Consider the following 18,689-nt stretch of genomic DNA (forward strand, 5'->3'; position numbering starts at 1 on the left):
GGATAGGTTGAAAAAGATTTTGAGTGATCGGGACCTGAATGTGCAGGAGGGTGAGAGGCATGCAAGAAATAGAGTTAATTGGAACAATGTGGTATACTGGGGTCAACATGCTGTCAATGGACTGAACCAGGGCATATGAAATGTTCGTGGTAAACCATGGAAAGGTCTGTGGGGCCTGGATGTGGAATGGGAGCTGTGGTTTTGGTGCATTACAAATGGCAACTAGAGATTGAGTGTGAATATACGTGGCCTTTTTGTCTTGTTTTCCTCCCAGTACTTTGCTGAAGTGGAAGGATGGCAATGCTGTTTCCTGTTGGGTGGGGTAGCGACTGGAATGGATGAAGGCATGCAAGTATGAATGTACATGAGTATATATGGAGATGCCTGTGTGTGTGGGTATTTATATGTTATGTGTATGGGCATTTATGTATATATATATATATATATATATATATATATATATATATTTTTTTTTTTTTTTTTTTTTTTCAAACCATTCGCCATTTCCTGCGTTAGCGAGGTAGCGTTAAGAACAGAGGACTGGGCCATTGAGGGAATATCCTCACCTGGCCCCCTTCTCTGTTCCCTCTTTTGGAAAATTAAAAAAAATTGAGAGGGGAGGATTTCCAGCCCCCCGCTCCCTCCCCTTTTAGTCGCCTTCTACGACACGCAGGGAATACGTGGGAAGTATTCTTTCTCCCCTATCCCCAGGGATATATATATATATATATATATATATATATATATATATATATATATATATATATATCTTTCTTTCAAACTATTCGCCATTTCCCACATTAGCGAGGTAGCGTTAAGAACAGAGGACTGGGCCTTGAGGGAATACCCTCACCTGGCCCAATTCTCTGTTCCTTCTTTTGGAAAATTAAAAAAATATATATATATATATATATATATATATATATATATATATATATATATATATATATATATAAAGTGGATGGGCCATTCTTTTTTCCTTGGACTTCCTCACTGATGTGAGAAACAGTTAAGTATAATGAATAGTAAATAAATAAAAATAAAAGTGGATTAAGTATACATCACTTGTAAATGACATGGGCCTGGACTAAGTCATGACTAAACTATAGTGTTTCAGCCTACCTTGCTGTTTTTTAAGTTTAAACTGGATAGCTGAGTATGAAGGTATGAAAGTTGTGGATTCAGTTCCCATATGCAGAAATTCGAAAAGATTTGATGGTGTTTATTTCCATGTCCTTGTTTTTGTTATAAATAATGTCTCCTAGTTTGAAATGGTTGATAAATAGAGATGTTTCATGGAATTTAAGATATATTTTCTAGTATATATTTTCTATTATATATTTATTCTATATCCCTGGGGATAGGGGAGAAAGAATACTTCCCACGTATTCCCTGCATGTCGTAGAAGGCAACTAAAAGGAAAAGGAGCGGGGGGCTGGAAATCCTCCCCTCTCGTTTTTTTTTTTTTTTCTCCAAAAGAAGGAAAAGAGAAGGGGGCCAGGTGAGGGTATTCCCTCAAAGGCCCAGTCCTCTGTTCTTAATGCTACCTCGCTAATGCGGGAAATGGTGAATAGTATGAAAATAATTTTTTTTTTTTTTTTTTTTTTTTTTTTTTTTTTTTTTTTTTTTGCCACTGTCTCCCGCGTTTGCGAGGTAATGCAAGGAAACAGACGAAAGAAATGGCCCAACCTGCCCCCATACACATGTATATACATACGTCCACACACGCAAATATACATACCTACACAGCTTTCCATGGTTTACCCCAGACGCTTCACATGCCTTGATTCAATCCACTGACAGCACGTCAACCCCGGTATACCACATCGCTCCAATTCACTCTATTCCTTGCCCTCCTTTCACCCTCCTGCATGTTCAGGCCCCGATCACACAAAATCCCTCTCACTCCATCTTTCCACCTCCAATTTGGTCTCCCTCTTCTCCTCGTTCCCTCCACCTCCGACCCATATATCCTCTTGGTCAATCTTTCCCCACTCATTCTCTCCATGTGACCAAACCATTTCAAAACACCCTCTTCTGCTCTCTCAACCACGCTCTTTTTATTTCCACACATCTCTCTTACCCCTACGTTACTTACTCGATCAAACCACCTCACACCACACATTGTCCTCAAACATCTCATTTCCAGCACATCCATCCTCCTGCGCACAACTCTATCCATAGTCCACGCCTCGCAACCATACAACATTGTTGGAACCACTATTCCTTCAAACATACCCATTTTTGCTTTCCGAGATAATGTTCTCGACTTCCACACATTCTTGAAGGCTCCCAGAATTTTTGCCCCCTCCCCCACCCTATGATCCACTTCCGCTTCCATGGTTCCACCCGCTATCAGATCCACTCCCAGATATCTAAAACACTTCACTTCCTCCAGTTTTTCTCCATTCAAACTCACCTCCCAATTGACTTGACCCTCAACCCTACTGTACCTAATAATAAATATACATATATATATTTATTCTTACATGACAGCTCGAGACTGAATGTGAACGAATGGGGCCTTTGTTGTATTTTCCTAGTGCTACCTCGCACACATGAGGGGGGAGGGGGTTGTTATTCTATGTGTGGCGATGGGAATAAATAAAGGCAGACAGTATGAATTATGTACATGTGTATATATGTATATGTCTGTGTGTGTATATATATATATATGTAAGAGAAGAGGTAGTAAAAGCTTTGCGGAAGATGAAAGCCGGCAAGGCAGCAGGTTTGGATGGTATTGCAGTGGAATTTATTAAAGAAGGGGGTGACTGTATTATTGACTGGTTGGTAAGGTTATTTAATGTATGTATGACTCATGGTGAGATGCCTAAGGATTGGCGGAATGTGTGCATTGTGCCATTGTACAAAGGCAAAGGGGATAAGAGTGAGTGCTCAAATTACAGAGGTATAAGTTTGTTGAGTATTCCTGGTAAATTATATGGGAGGGTATTGATTGAGAGGGTGAAGGCATGTACAGAGCATCAGATTGGGGAAGAGCAGTGTGGTTTCAGAAGTGGTAGAGGATGTGTGGATCAGGTGTTTGCTTTGAAGAATGTATGTGAGAAATACTTAGAAAAGCAAATGGATTTGTATGTAGCATTTATGGATCTGGAGAAGGCATATGATAGAGTTGATAGAGATGCTCTGTGGAAGGTATTAAGAATATATGGTGTGGGAGGCAAGTTGTTAGAAGCAGTGAAAAGTTTTTATCGAGGATGTAAGGCATGTGTACGTGTAGGAAGAGAGGAAAGTTATTGGTTCTCAGTGAATGTAGGTTTGCGGCAGGGGTGTGTGATGTCTCCATGGTTGTTTAATTTGTTTATGGATGGGGTTGTTAGGGAGGTGAATGCAAGAGTTTTGGAAAGAGGGGCAAGTATGAAGTCTGTTGGGGATGAGAGATATACAGTGCTGGTGGCTGATTCATGTGAGAAACTGCAGAAGCTGGTGACTGAGTTTGGTAAAGTGTGTGAAAGAAGAAAGTTAAGAGTAAATGGTAATAAGAGCAAGGTAATTAGGTACAGTAGGGTTGAGGGTCAAGTCAATTGGGAGGTAAGTTTGAATGGAGAAAAACTAGAAGTAAAGTGTTTTAGATATCTGGGAGTGGATCTGGCGGCGGATGGAACCATGGAAGTGGAAGTGAATCATAGGGTGGGGGAGGGGGCGAAAATCCTGGGAGCCTTGAAGAATGTGTGGAAGTCGAGAACATTATCTCGGAAAGCAAAATTGTGTATGTTTGAAGGAATAGTGGTTCCAACAATGTTGTATGGTTGCGAGGCGTGGGCTATGGATAGAGTTGTGCGCAGGAGGGTGGATGTGCTGGAAATGAGATGTTTGAGGACAATGTGTGGTGTGAGGTGGTTTGATCGAGTAAGTAACGTAAGGGTAAGAGAGATGTGTGGAAATAAAAAGAGCATGGTTGAGAGAGCAGAAGAGGGTGTTTTGAAATGGTTTGGGCACATGGAGAGAATGAGTGAGGAAAGATTGACCAAGAGGATATATGTGTCGGAGGTGGAGGGAACGAGAAGTGGGAGACCAAATTGGAGGTGGAAAGATGGAGTAAAAAAGATTTTGTGTGATCAGGGCCTGAACATGCAGGAGGGTGAAAGGAGGGCAAGGAATAGAGTGAATTGGATCGATGTGGTATACCGGGATTGACGTGCTGTCAGTGGATTGAATCAGGGCATGTGAAGCATCTGGAGTAAACCATGGAAAGCTGTGTAGGTATGTATATTTGCGTGTGTGGACGTATGTATATACATGTGTATGGGGGTGGGTTGGGCCATTTCTTTCGTCTGTTTCCTTGCGCTACCTCGCAAACGCGGGAGACAGCGACAAAGCAAAAAAAAAAAAAAACTGAGATGTATAGGTATGTATATTTGCGTGTGTGGACGTGTATGTATATACATGTGTATGTGGGTGGGTTGGTCCATTCTTTCGTCTGTTTCCTTGCGCCACCTAGCTAACGCGGGAGACAGCAACAGAGCAAAATAAATGAATAGATAAATATTTATTCTTTATTTTGCTCTGTCACTATCTCCTGCGTTAGCGAGGTAGGGCAAGGAAACAGACGAAAGAAATGGCCCAACCGACCCACATACACATGTATATACATACGTCCACACACGCAAATATACATACCTTTACATCTCAACGTATACATATATATACACACACAGACATATACATATATACACATGTACATAATTCATAGTCTGCCTTTATTCATTCCCATCGCCACCCTGCCACACATGAAATAACAACCCCCTCCCCCCTCATGTGTGCGAGGTAGCACTAGGAAGACAACAAAGGCCCCATTCATTCACACTCTGTCTCTAGCTGTCGTGTAATAATGCACCAAAACCACAGCTCCCTTTCCACATCCAGGCCCCATAGAACTTTCCATGGTTCACCCCAGACACTTCACATGCCTTGGTTCAATCCATTGGCAGCACGTCGGCCCCGGTATACCACATCGTTCCGATTCACTCTATTCCTTGCACACCTTTCACCCTCCTGCATGTTCAGGCCCCAATTACTCAAAATCTTTTTCACTCCATCTTCCCACCTCCAATTAGGTCTCCCACTTCTCCTTGTTCCCTCCACCTCAGACACATATATCCTCTTGGTCAGTCTTTTCTCACTCATTCTCTCCATGTGACCAAACCATTTCAAAACACCCTCTTCTGCTCTCTCAACCACACACTTTTTATTACCACACATCTCTCTTACCCTATTATTACTTACTCAATCAAACCACCTCACACCACATATTGTCCTCAAACATCTCATTTCCAGCACATCCACCCTCCTGCGCACAACTCTATCCATAGCCCACGCCTCGCAGCCATACAACATTGTTGGAACCACTATTCCTTCAAACATACCCATTTTTGCTTTCCGAGATGATGTTCTCAATTTCCACACATTCTTCAAGGCTCCCAGAATTTTCGCCCCCTCCCCCACCCTATGATTCACTGCTGCTTCCATGATTCCATCAGAATTATAAACAAGCTTGCACTACACTACACTCCTCTCACCTATGCATCTTTTGACCAGTTTGCCTGGAAATGCTTGTTTTGTGTGGACTGAAGCATGCTGTCAGATTTGTTCAATTTTTACTGTTTTTATCACTTTTGTTCTTTTGTTTCAGAAATTTTAACCTGGATGACTTTAAAAGGTTCTACTCGAATAATGATGAAGATAAATCTGTGCCTTACTTTTGGGAGAAGTTTGATCCTGATAACTACTCCATCTGGTATTGTGAATACAAGTAAGTTATATATATAATGTAGTGTTGTACTTGGACTCTAAATACTTTAGAACAACGGTTCACTTTTAACATCATCAGACTGACTTAAAAACTTCAAGGTTGTGGATATAGGTTCTGTCCCTTGTCTGTACTCATTTGGTAGGGGTGTTGCCGTAGATGCAGAGGGCCATTATTATTCTCATGGCAATACCCTTAATTTGGAAATGTCTTTTGAAGTTTGACACACAGGAAGAAGCTGAAATACTCTTGAACAAATGAACAGGAATTGATAGCACCATTTTTCCTCATGATATTTCCCAAGAATGTGGTTACTCACTTTCAAGTCACCTCTAGTTGGTATTTGCATTTTAAGATATCCATTAACCTTTGTTACAACTTCCAGTATCTAAATCTGTTACTCTTAAAACTGTACGTGGGGTTGTTTTTCATCCATAGGAGACAAGTTGAAGGAGGAGACCAAACTGGAGATGCAAGGATGGACTGAACAGTAATTCGAGAGCTTGAAATTTGAACGTACAGCACATGCTGTAATCCTGTCATTACTTAGTCAAACCCTCTCACACCATGTCTTCTGGATCATTTTATATCCAACACATTCACCCTCCTCCGCACATTCTCATATACAGCTCATCTTGCATCCATACAGTACTTCTGAAACTACTGTTCCTTCAAACATACCCTCTTCGTGGGAGACGGCGAGAAAGCAAAATTAATAAGTAATATTTTCTATATTTATTTTGCTTTGTCGCTGTCTCCTGAGGTAGCGAAGGAAACAGACGAAAGAAATGGCCCAACCCACCCCCATACACATGTATATACATACACGTCCCCACACACAAATATACATACCCATACATCTCAATGTACACATATATATACACTTTCAAACTATTCGCCATTTCCCGCGTTAGCAAGGTAGAGTTAAGAACAGAGGACTGGGCCTCTGAGGGAATATCCTCACCTGACCCCTTTCTCTGTTCCTTCTTTTGGAAAATTAAAAAAAAAACGAGGGGAGGATTTCCAGCCCCCACCCCTTCCCCTTTTAGTCGCCTTCTACGACACGCAGGGAATATGTGGGAAGTGTTCTTTCTCCCCTATCCCCAGGGATACACACACACATATATACATGTATACACATGCACACAATTCACACTGTCTGCCTTTATTCATTCCTATCGCCACCTCGCCACACATGGAATAACATCTCCCTCCCCCCTCATGTGTGCGAGGTAGCGCTAGGAAAAGACAACAAAGGCCCCATTTGTTCACACTCAATCTCTAGCTGTCATGCAATAATGCTCGAAACCACAGCTCCCTTTCCACATCCAGGCCCCACAGAACTTTCCATGGTTTACCCCAGATGCTTCACATCCCCTGATTCAATCCATTGACAGCACGTTGACCCCGGTATACCACATCATTCCAGTTCACTCTATTCCTTGCACGCCTTTCACCCTCCTGCATGTTCATGCCCCGATCACTCAAAATCTTTTTCACTCCATCTTTCCACCTCCAATTTGGTCTCCCACTTCTCGTTCCCTCCACCTCCGACACATATATCCTCTTGGTCAATCTTTCCTCACTCATTCTCTCCATGTTACCAAACCATTTCAAAACACCCTCTTCTGCTCTCTCAACCACGCTCTTTTTATTTCCACACATCTGTCTTACCCTTACATTACTTACTCGATCAAACCACCTCACACCACACATTGTCCTCAAACATCTCATTTCCAGCACATCCACCCTCCTGCGCACAACTCTATCCATAGCCCACGCCTCGCAACCATACAACATTGTTGGAACCACTATTCCTTCAAACATACCCATTTTTGCTTTCCGAGATAATGTTCTCGACTTCCAAACATTCTTCAAGGCTCCCAGGATTTTCGCCCCCTCCCCCACCCTATGATTCACTTCCGCTTCCATGGTTCCATCCGCTGCCAGATCCACTCCCAGATATCTAAAACACTTTACTTCCTCCAGATTCTCTCCATTCAAACTTACCTCCCAATTGACTTGACCCTCAACCCTAATGTACCTAATAACCTTGCTCTTATTCACATTTACAAGTATGAAGTCTGTTGTGGATGAGAGCTTGGGAAGTGAGTGAGTCTGTTGTTCGCTGATGATACAGCGCTGGTGGCTGATTCATGTGAGAAACTGCAGAAGCTGGTGACTGAGTTTGGTAAAGTGTGTGAAAGAAGAAAGTTAAGAGTAAATGTGAAAAAGAGCAAGGTTATTAAGTACAGTAGGGTTGAGGGTCAAGTCAATTGGGAGGTAAGTTTGAAGGGAGAAAAACTAGAGGAAGTAAAGTGTTTTAGATATCTGGGAGTGGATCTGGCAGCGGATGGAACCATGGAAGCAGAAGTGAATCATAGGGTGGGGGAGGGGGCGAAAATCCTGGGAGCCTTGAAGAATGTTTGGAAGTCGAGAACATTATCTCGGAAAGCAAAAATGGGTATGTTTGAAGGAATAGTGGTTCCAACAATGTTGTATGGTTGCGAGGCGTGGGCTATGGATAGAGTTGTGCGCAGGAGGGTGGATGTGCTGGAAATGAGATGTTTGAGGACAATGTGTGGTGTGAGGTGGTTTGATCGAGTAAGTAACGTAAGGGTAAGAGAGATGTGTGGAAATAAAAAGGGCGTGGTTGAGAGAGCAGAAGACGATGTTTTGAAATGGTTTGGGCACATGGAGAGAATGAGTGAGGAAAGATTGACCAAGAGGATATATGTGTCGGAGGTGGAGGGAACGAGGAGAAGTGGGAGACCAAATTGGAGGTGGAAAGATGGAGTGAAAAAGATTTTGAGTGATCGGGGCCTGAACATGCAGGAGGGTGAAAGGAGGGCAAGGAATAGAGTGAATTGGATCGATGTGGTATACCGGGGTTGACGTGCTGTCAGTGGATTGAATCAGGGCATGTGAAGCGTCTGGGGTAAACCATGGAAAGCTGTGTAGGTATGTATATTTGCGTGTGTGGACGTGTATGTATATACATGTGTATGGAGGTGGGTTGGGCCATTTCTTTTGTCTGTTTCCTTGCGCTACCTCGCAAATGCGGGAGACAGCAACAAAGCAAAGCAAATAAATGTATGTTATCCCTGGGGATGGGGAGAAAGAATACTTCCCACGTATTCCCTGCGTGTCATAGAAGGCAACTAAAAGGGGAGGGAGTGGGGGGCTGGAAATCCTCCCCTCTCAATTTTTTTTTAATTTTCCAAAAGAAGGAACAGAGAATGGGGCCAGGTGAGGATATTCCCTCAATGGCCCAGTCCTCTGTTCTTAATGCTACCTCGCTAATGCAGGAAATGGCGAATAGTTTGAAAGAAATGTATGTAAACGTTGAAATGTATGAGTATGTATATGTGCGTGTGTAGGCGTTTATGTATGTGGCTGGGTTTGGCCATTCTTTCGTCTACGTATAATAAATAGATAAGTAATTTTTTTTTTATATAAGTATTGGCCAGTTCCAGCTTTTAAGTGAGAATATCTTCAATTAGCTCCTGTCTCTCTTCCATCTTCATCTGTTCCCTGGCACTCCCTCACTAATGTGAGAAGCGACAGTCAAGTATGAAAAATTCATGATTATCCTTGGGGATAGGGGAGAAACAGTATTGCCCAAATATTCCCCACATATAGTTGACTGGTTGGTAAGGTTATTTAATGTATGTATGACTCTTGGTGAGGTGCCTGAGGATTGGCGGAATGCATGCATAGTGCCATTGTACAAAGGCAAAGGGGATAACAGTGAGTGCTCATATTACAGAGGTATAAGTTTGTTGAGTATTCCTGGTAAATTATATGGGAGGGTATTGATTGAGAGGGTGAAGGCATGTACAGAGCATCAGATTGGGGAAGAGCAGTGTGGTTTCAGAAGTGGTAGAGGATGTGTGGATCAGGTGTTTGCTTTGAAGAATGTATGTGAGAAATACTTAGAAAAGCAAATGGATTTGTATGTAGCATTTATGGATCTGGAGAAGGCATATGATAGAGTTGATAGAGATGCTCTGTGGAAGGTATTAAGAATATATGGTGTGGGAGGCAAGTTGTTAGAAGCAGTGAAAAGTTTTTATCGAGGATGTAAGGCATGTGTACGTGTAGGAAGAGAGGAAAGTGATTGGTTCTCAGTGAATGTAGGTTTGCGGCAGGGGTGTGTGATGTCTCCATGGTTGTTTAATTTGTTTATGGATGGGGTTGTTAGGGAGGTGAATGCAAGAGTTTTGGAAAGAGGGGCAAGTATGAAGTCTGTTGTGGATGAGAGAGCTTGGGAAGTGAGTCAGTTGCTGTTCGCTGATGATACAGCGCTGGTGGCTGATTCATGTGAGAAACTGCAGAAGCTGGTGACTGAGTTTGGTAAAGTGTGTGAAAGAAGAAAGTTAAGAGTAAATGTGAATAAGAGCAAGGTTATTAGGTACAGTAGGGTTGAGGGTCAAGTCAATTGGGAGGTGAGTTTGAATGGAGAAAAACTGGAGGAAGTGAAGTGTTTTAGATATCTGGGAGTGGATCTGGCAGCGGATGGAACCATGGAGGCGGAAGTGGATCATAGGGTGGGGGAGGGGGCGAAAATTCTGGGAGCCTTGAAGAATGTGTGGAAGTCGAGAACATTATCTCGGAAAGCAAAAATGGGTATGTTTGAAGGAATAGTGGTTCCAACAATGTTGTATGGTTGCGAGGCATGGGCTATGGATAGAGTTGTGCGCAGGAGGGTGGATGTGCTGGAAATGAGATGTTTGAGGACAGTGTGTGGTGTGAGGTGGTTTGATCGAGTAAGTAACGTAAGGGTAAGAGAGATGTGTGGAAATAAAAAGAGCGTGGTTGAGAGAGCAGAAGAGAGTGTTTTGAAATGGTTTGGGCACATGGAGAGAATGAGTGAGGAAAGATTGACCAAGAGGATATTTGTGTCGGAGGTGTAGGGAACGAGGAGAAGAGGGAGACCAAATTGGAGGTGGAAAGATGGAGTGAAAAAGATTTTGTGTGATCGGGGCCTGAACATGCAGGAGGGTGAAAGGAGGGCAAGGAATAGAGTGAATTGGAGCGATGTGGTATACCGGGGTTGACGTGCTGTCAGTGGATTGAATCAAGGCATGTGAAGCGTCTGGGGTAAACCATGGAAAGCTGTGTAGGTATGTATATTTGCGTGTGTGGACGTATGTATTTACATGTGTATGGGGGTGGGTTGGGCCATTTCTTTCGTCTGTTTCCTTGCGCTACCTCGCAAACGCGGGAGACAGCAACAAAGCAAAAAAAAAAAAATATAGTATAAGGTGACTAAGAGGGGCTGGAGCAGTTGGGTGGAAGTTCTCGCTTTCTGTATTATTTTCTAAAAGAAGGAACAGAGCAGGGGACCAATTGAGGAATTTTCCCTCTAAAAGTCTATGTCATCTGCAGGAAATCACAACCATGTATGAAAAAAAAAAAATATGTATAGGGATGGGGTAGGGGCGAAGACTAGGAAACGAAGAAAGACATATCCACTCTCCACCCCCATACGCATATATATACCTATATGTGCATACATATATATATGTTGCACTTAAAGCCCGAAATCAGTCAGGATGTCCAGGTTTACTCTTCAAAAAGAAGGAACAGAGAAGTTGGCCAAGTGAGTATTTTTTCGTCAAAGGCTCGGTCATCTGTTCTCGACACCTCCTCGCTAACACGGGAAATTGCAAATTTGCATGAAGAAATATATATTTATATGTACACACACATATTTGATCGATGTTTCCTGCATAATGAAGGTAGCGCCAGAACAGAGAATGGTCCCACGTTCACTATCATCCATTCTCTAGCTGCCTTTGTGTTCTTTAATATAGAAGCCTTGTGTTAGTCCTAAGGATGTTAGTATTAACTTTCTTCTTTTGTCTTTCGGCAGGTATGCAAAGGAACTTGCTAAAATCTTTATGACGTGCAATCTCATTGGTGGTAAGTACCAAGTATAATTTTCTAAATGTTTAGCATATGAGAGTGTTGATAGAGATGCTTTCTGGAAGGTGTTGAGAATATATGCTGTGGGATGTAAGCTGCAAGAAGCAGATATGTTTTTGTCAAGGCATGTGTTCAAGTAGGAAGAGAGGAGAGTGGTTGGTTCCAATTGAAGATCGGTCTGTTGCATAGGGGATGAGAGGGCCTGGGAAGTAAATTGGTTGCTCTCTGACGATACAGCACTGGTGGAGGATTCAAGTGTGAAACTACAGAAGTTGGTGACAGAATTAGGAAAAGTGTGTGAAAGGAGAAAGTTGAGGTTAATTGTGAATGGTGACAATTAGGAAAAGTGTGTAAAAGGAGAAAGTTGAGGTTAAATGTGAATAAAAGCAAAGTCATTAGTTAGGTTCAGCAGGGTTGATGGACAAGTTAGTTACCAGGTATGTCAGTTTGAATGGAGGAAGTGAAGTGTTTTAGATATCTTGAGAGTAGTATACTTGCTAGCTAATGTAGCCATGGAAGCAGAAGGTAGTCATAAGGTGGAGGAGGGTGCAAAGGTTTTAGGAGTGATGAAAAATGTGAAAAAAGTTATCTTGGAAAGCAAAAATGAGTATGATTGAAGGAATAGTAGTTCCAGTAGTATTATATGGTTGCAAGGCATGGGTTATAGATAGGGTTGTATGGAAGAGGGTTGATGTGTTGGAAATGAAATGTTTGACAACAATAAGTGGTGTGAGGTGGTTTGATTGTGTAAGTAACAAAAGGGAAAGAGAGAGGTGTGGTAATAAAAAGTGTGTGGTTGAGAAATCTGCAGAGGGTGTGTCAAAAGGAAAGGTTGGCAAAGTGGATGTATGTCAGGTGGAGGGAACTAGAAGAGGGAGACCAAACTGGAGGTGGAAGGATGGAGTGAAAATGCTTTTAAGTGATTGGGGCCTAAACATGAATGAGGGTGAGAGGCGTGCAAGGAATAGAGTGAATTGGAATTATGTGGTATAATTGGGTCGATGTGCTGTCATTGGACTGAACCAGGGCATGTGAAACATCCAGGATAAATCATGGGGAGGTCCTTAGGGCCTTGATGTGGATAGGGAGCTGTGGTTTCGGTGCATTACACTACAGCTCAAGAACAAGTGAGCGAGTGTGACCTTTCTTCGTATGTTTCCTGGTGCTTCCTTGCTGACATTAGAGGTGATGATGTATTTTCCTGTGGGACGGGGTGGCCGGGAATGGTTGAAGGCAAGCCATTATGAATATGTACATGTATTTATGTGTGTGTGTGTATTTATATTTAGGGGAGAAAGAATACTTCCCACGCATTCCTCACGTGTCGTAAAAGGGGACGGGAGTTGGGGGCTGGAAACCCTCCCCTCCTTGTATTTTAACTTTCTAAAAGGGGAAACAGAAGGAGTCACGCGGGGAGTTCTCATCCTCCTCAAAGGCTCAAATTGGGGTGTCTAAATGTGTGGATGTAACCAAGATGAGAAAAAAGGAGAGATGGGTAGTATGTTTGACGAAAGGAACCTGGATGTTTTGGCTCTGAGTGAAACGAAGCTCAAGGGTTAAAGAGGAGGAGTGGTTTGGGAATGTCTTGGGAGTGAAGTCAGGGGTTAGTGAGAGGACAAGAGCAAGGGAAGGAGTAGCACTACTCCTGAAACAGGAGTGGTGGGAGTATGTGATAAAGTATAAGAAAGTAAACTAGATTGATATGGGTAAAACTGAAAGTGGATGGAGAGAGATGGGTGATTATTGGTGCATATGCACCTGGGCATGAGAAGAAAGATCATGAGAGGCAAGTGTTGTGGAAGCAGCTGAGTGAGTGTGTTAGTAGTTTTGATGCATGAGACTGGGTTATAGTGAAGGGTGATTTGAATGCGAACGTGAGTAATGTAGCAGTTGAGGGAGTAATTGGTGTACATGTGGTGTTCAGTGTTGTAAATGGAAATGAAGAGCTTGTAGATTTATTTATTTATATTTATTTTGCTTTGTTGCTGTCTCCCGCGTTTGCGAGGTAGCGCAAGGAAACAGACGAAAGAAATGGCCCAACCCACCCCCATACACATGTATATACACACACATCCACACACGCAAATATACATACCTATACATCTCAATGTACACATACATATACACACACAGACACATACATATATATATACCCATGCACACAATTCACACTGTCTGCCCCTACTCATTCCCATCGCCACCCCACCACAATCCTTGTAGATTTAGGTGCTGAAAAAGGACTGGTGATTGGGAATACCTGGTTTAAAAAGAGATTTACATGAGTATTCGTATGCAAGTAGGAGAGATGGCCAGAGAGCGTTATCGGATTATGTGTTAATTGATAGGCGCGTGAAAGAGAGACTTTTGGATGTTAATGTGCTGAGATTTGCAACTGGAGGGATCTCTGATCATTATCTTGTGGAGGCGAAGGTGAAGATTTGTCGAGGTTTTCAGAAAAGAAGAGAGAATGTTGGGGTGAAGAGAGTGGTGAGAGTAAGTGAGCTTGGGAAGGAGACATGGGTGAGGAAATACCGGGAGAGACTGATTACAGAATGGAAAAAGGTGAGAACAAAGGAGGTAAGGGGAGTTGTGGAGGAATGGGATGTATTTAGGGAAGCAGTGATGGATTGTGCAAAAGATGCTTGTGGCATGAGAAGCATGGGAGGTAGGCAGATTAGAAAGGGTAGTGAGTAGTGGGATGAAGAAGCAAGATTATTAGTGAAAGAGAAGAGAGAGGCATTTTGACGATTTGTGCAGGGAAATACTGCAAATAAGTGGGAGATGTTTAAAAGAAAGGCAGGATGTCAAAAGAAAGGTGCAAGAGGTGAAAAAGAGGGCAAATGAGAGTTGAGGTGAGAGAGTATCATTAAATTTTAGGGAGAATGAAAAGATGTTTTGGAAGGAGGTAGATAAAGTGCATAAGACAAGGGAACAAATGGGAACTTCAGTGAAGGGGGCTAATGGGGAGGTGATAATAAGTAGTGGTGATGTGAGAAGGAGATGGAGTGAGTATTTTGAAGGTTTGTTGAATGTGTTTGATGATAGAGTGGTAGATATAGGGTGTTTTGGTCAAGGTGGTGTGCAAAGTGAGAGGGTGAGGGAAAATGATTCGGTAAACAGAGAAGAGGTAGTAAAAGCTTTGTGGAACATGAAAGCCAGCAAGGCAGTGGGTTTGGATGGTATTGCAGTGGAATTTATTAAAAAAGGGGGTGACTATTGTTGACTGGTTGGTAAGGTTATTTAATGTATGACTCATGGTGAGGTGCCTGAGGATTGGAGGAATGCTTGCATAGTGCCATTGTACAAAGATAAAGGGAATAAAAGTGAGTGCTCAAATTGCAGAGGTATAAGTTTGTTGAGTATTCCTGGGAAATTATATGGGAAGGTATTGATTAACAGGATGAAGGCATGTACAGAGCATCAGATTGGGGAAGAGCAGTGTGATTTCAGAAGTGGTAGAGGATGTGTGGATCAGGTGTTTGCTTTGAAGAGTGTATGATAGAAATACTTAGAAAAGTAAATGGATTTGTATGTAGCATTTATGGATCTGGAGAAGGCATATGATAGAGTTGATAAGAGATGCTCTGTGGAAGGTATTAAGAATATATGGTGTGGAGGCAAGTTGTTAGAAGCAGTGAAAAGTTTTTATCGAGGATGTAAGGCATGTGTACGTGTAGGAAGAGAGGAAAGTGATTGGTTCACAGTGAATGTAGGTTTGCGGCAGGTGTGTGTGATGTCTCCATGGTTGTTTAATTTATTTATGGATGGGGTTGTTAGGGAGGTTAATGCAAGAGTTTTGGAAAGGGGGACAAGTATTCAGTCTGTTGTGGATGAGAGAGCTTGGGAAGTGAGTCAGCTGTTGTTCGCTGATGATACAGCGCTGGTGGCTGATACGTGTGAGAAACTGCAGAAGCTGGTGACTGAGTTTGGTAAAGTGTGTGAAAGAAGAAAGCTGAGAGTAAATGTGAATAAGAGCAAGGTTATTAGGTACAGTAGGGTTGAGGGACAAGTCAATTTGGAGGTAAGTTTGAATGGAGAAAAACTGGAGGAAGTGAAGTGTTTCAGATATCTGGGAGTGGATTTGGCAGCGGATGGAACCATGGAAGTGGAAGTGAATCATAGAGTGGGGGAGGGGGCGAAAGTTCTGGGAGCATTGAAGAATGTGGAAGTTGAGAACTTTACCTCTGAAAGCAAAAATGGGTATGTTTGAAGGAATAGTGGTTTCAACAATGTTATATGGTTGCGAGGCGTGGGCTATAGATGGAGTTGTGCGGAGGAGAGTTGGATGTGCTGGAAATGAGATGTTTGAGGACAATATGTGGTGTAAGGTGGTTTGACCGAGTAAGTAATGAAAGGGTAAGAGAGATGTGTGGTAATAAAAGTGTGGTTGAGAGAGCAGAAGAGGGTGTTTTGAAATGGTTTGGTCACATGGAGAGAATGCATGAAGATTTTTTTTTTTTTTTTTTTTTTTTTTTTTATTATTATTTTTCTAAGGTAAATTGCACCCCATTCCAGTGTTACCTTGCTACATTATTGGTAGTAAAGTGTCAGTGAAAGGGAAAATTAATACCTTCTACTACGTCTCATTATCTCCATTATGGGCCAATGAGAAACCAGAAGAAGGGACATTGTAATGACATTTATTTTTAGAATGATTTAGAGGTTTAATGTTATCAAGTATTTATATATATACATATTCATACATGCTTGCCTTCATTCATTCCTGGTGCAACCTTGCCCCACTGGAAACAGCATTGCTACCCGTTGCTTCAGCCAGGTAGCACCAGGAAAATAGACAAAAAAGCCCACATTCATTCACACTCAGTCTCTGTCATATGTAATGCACCAAAACCACAGCTCCCTATCCACATCCAGGCCCCACAGACCCCAGACATTTCACATGCCCTGGTTCAGTCCATTGACAGTAGGTAGACCCTAGTATACCACTTTGTTCCAATTCACACTATTCCGTGCACACCTCTCACCCTACTGTATGTTCAGGCCCTGATCACTCAAAATTTTTTTCACTCCATCCTTCCCCCTCTAATTTGGTCTCCTGTTTCTTGTTCCTTCCACCTCTGACATATATCCTCTCTATTAATATACTTATTCGTATTCATACTTACCTTTATCCATTTCTCTCTCTCCTTTTTATTTGCCTTCCACAACATACAGGGAATATATGGGAAACGTTCTTTATTTCCAGGGATAACATATGTACACATATCTATTCATACTTGATCGCCATTTTCTGCATTAGCAAGGAAGCTCCAGGAAAGGACAGAGAAAGGTTAAGTCCACTCGCATCCATTCTTTAGCTGTCATGTGTAATGTACCAAACCTCAAACCTTATCCACATCCAGGCCCCTTAGACCTTTCCATGGTTTACCCTGGAAGCTTCATGTGCTCTGGTTCAGTCCTTTGACACCACGTTGACCCCATTATACCTTATTCCAGTTCACACTATCCCATGCATGTCTCACCTTCCTGTATGTTCAGGCTGCAATCATTCAAAATCTTTTTTACTCCTTCTGTCTACAATTTGATCTTCCTGTTCTCCAAGTTTCTTCCATTTCTAGTTTCTAACGCGGGAGACAGCGATAAGGCAAAAGAAAATAAATAATATAGATATATATATATATATATTTATATTTCTTTCTCTTTCATACTATTCGCCATCTCCCGCATTAGCGAGGTAGCACCAAGAACAGAGGATTGGGCCCTTTAGGGAATATCCTCACCTGGCCCCCTTCTCTGTTCCTTCTACGGCACGCAGGGAATACACGGGAAGTATTCTTTCTCCCCTATATTTTTTTTTTCTGTCTCCCGTGTTTGCGAGGTAGCGCAAGGAAACAGACGAAAGAAATGGCCCAACCCACCCCCATACACGTGTATATACATACACGTCCACACACGCAAATATACATACCTACACAGCTTTCCATGGTTTACCCCAGAAGCTTCACATGCCCTGATTCAATCCACTGACAGCACATCAACCCCGGTATACCACATCGATCCAATTCACTCTATTCCTTGCCCGCCTTTCACCCTCCTGCATGTTCAGGCCCCAATCACACAAAATCTTTTTCACTCCATCTTTCCACCTCCAATTTGGTCTCCCACTTCTCCTCGTTCCCTCCACCTCCGACACATATATCCTCTTGGTCAATCTTTCCTCACTCATTCTCTCCATGTGCCCAAACCATTTCAAAACACCCTCTTCTGCTCTCTCAGCCACGCTCTTTTTATTTCCACACATCTCTCTTACCCTTACGTTACTTACTCGATCAAACCACCTCACACCACTCATTGTCCTCAAACATCTCATTTCCAGCACATCCACCCTCCTGCGCACAACTCTATCCATAGCCCACGCCTCGCAACCATACAACATTGTTGGAACCACTATTCCTTCAAACATACCCATTTTTGCTTTCCTAGATAATGTTCTCGACTTCCACACATTCTTCAAGGCTCCCAGGATTTTCACCCCCTCCCCCACCCTATGATTCACTTCCGCTTCCATGGTTCCATCAGCTGCCAGATCCACTCCCAGATATGTTTTTTTTTTTTTTTTTTTTTTTTTTTTTTTTTTTTTTTTTTATACTTTGTCGCTGTCTCCCGCGTTTGCGAGGTAGCGCGAGGAAACAGACGAAAGAAATGGCCCAACCCCCATACACACGTACATACACACGTCCACACACGCAAATATACATACCTACACAGCTTTCCATGGTTTACCCCAGACGCTTCACATGCCTTGATTCAATCCACTGACAGCACGTCAACCCCTGTATACCACATCGCTCCAATTCACTCTATTCCTTGCCCTCCTTTCACCCTCCTGCATGTTCAGGCCCCGATCACACAAAATCTTTTTCACTCCATCTTTCCACCTCCAATTTGGTCTCCCTCTTCTCCTCGTTCCCTCCACCTCCGACACATATATCCTCTTGGTCAATCTTTCCTCACTCATTCTCTC

The 18,689-nt window shown here is 42.5% G+C and overlaps 1 protein-coding gene across 1 annotated transcript in view; it reads left to right on the forward strand.

Annotated features, from left to right (window-relative positions):
- Positions 1-18,689, forward strand: part of eEF1gamma (elongation factor 1-gamma) — a 68,296-nt gene that overhangs the window by 37,325 nt on the left and 12,282 nt on the right. Inside the window, exons 7-8 of the mRNA XM_071682129.1 lie at positions 5,657-5,776; positions 11,652-11,701. Coding sequence (XP_071538230.1) covers positions 5,657-5,776; positions 11,652-11,701 — 170 coding nt within the window. The remainder of the gene's footprint in view (positions 1-5,656; positions 5,777-11,651; positions 11,702-18,689) is intronic.

The sequence above is a fragment of the Panulirus ornatus genome, chromosome 34, assembly GCF_036320965.1.
Source record: "Panulirus ornatus isolate Po-2019 chromosome 34, ASM3632096v1, whole genome shotgun sequence".
NCBI classification, from domain to species: domain Eukaryota; kingdom Metazoa; phylum Arthropoda; class Malacostraca; order Decapoda; family Palinuridae; genus Panulirus; species Panulirus ornatus.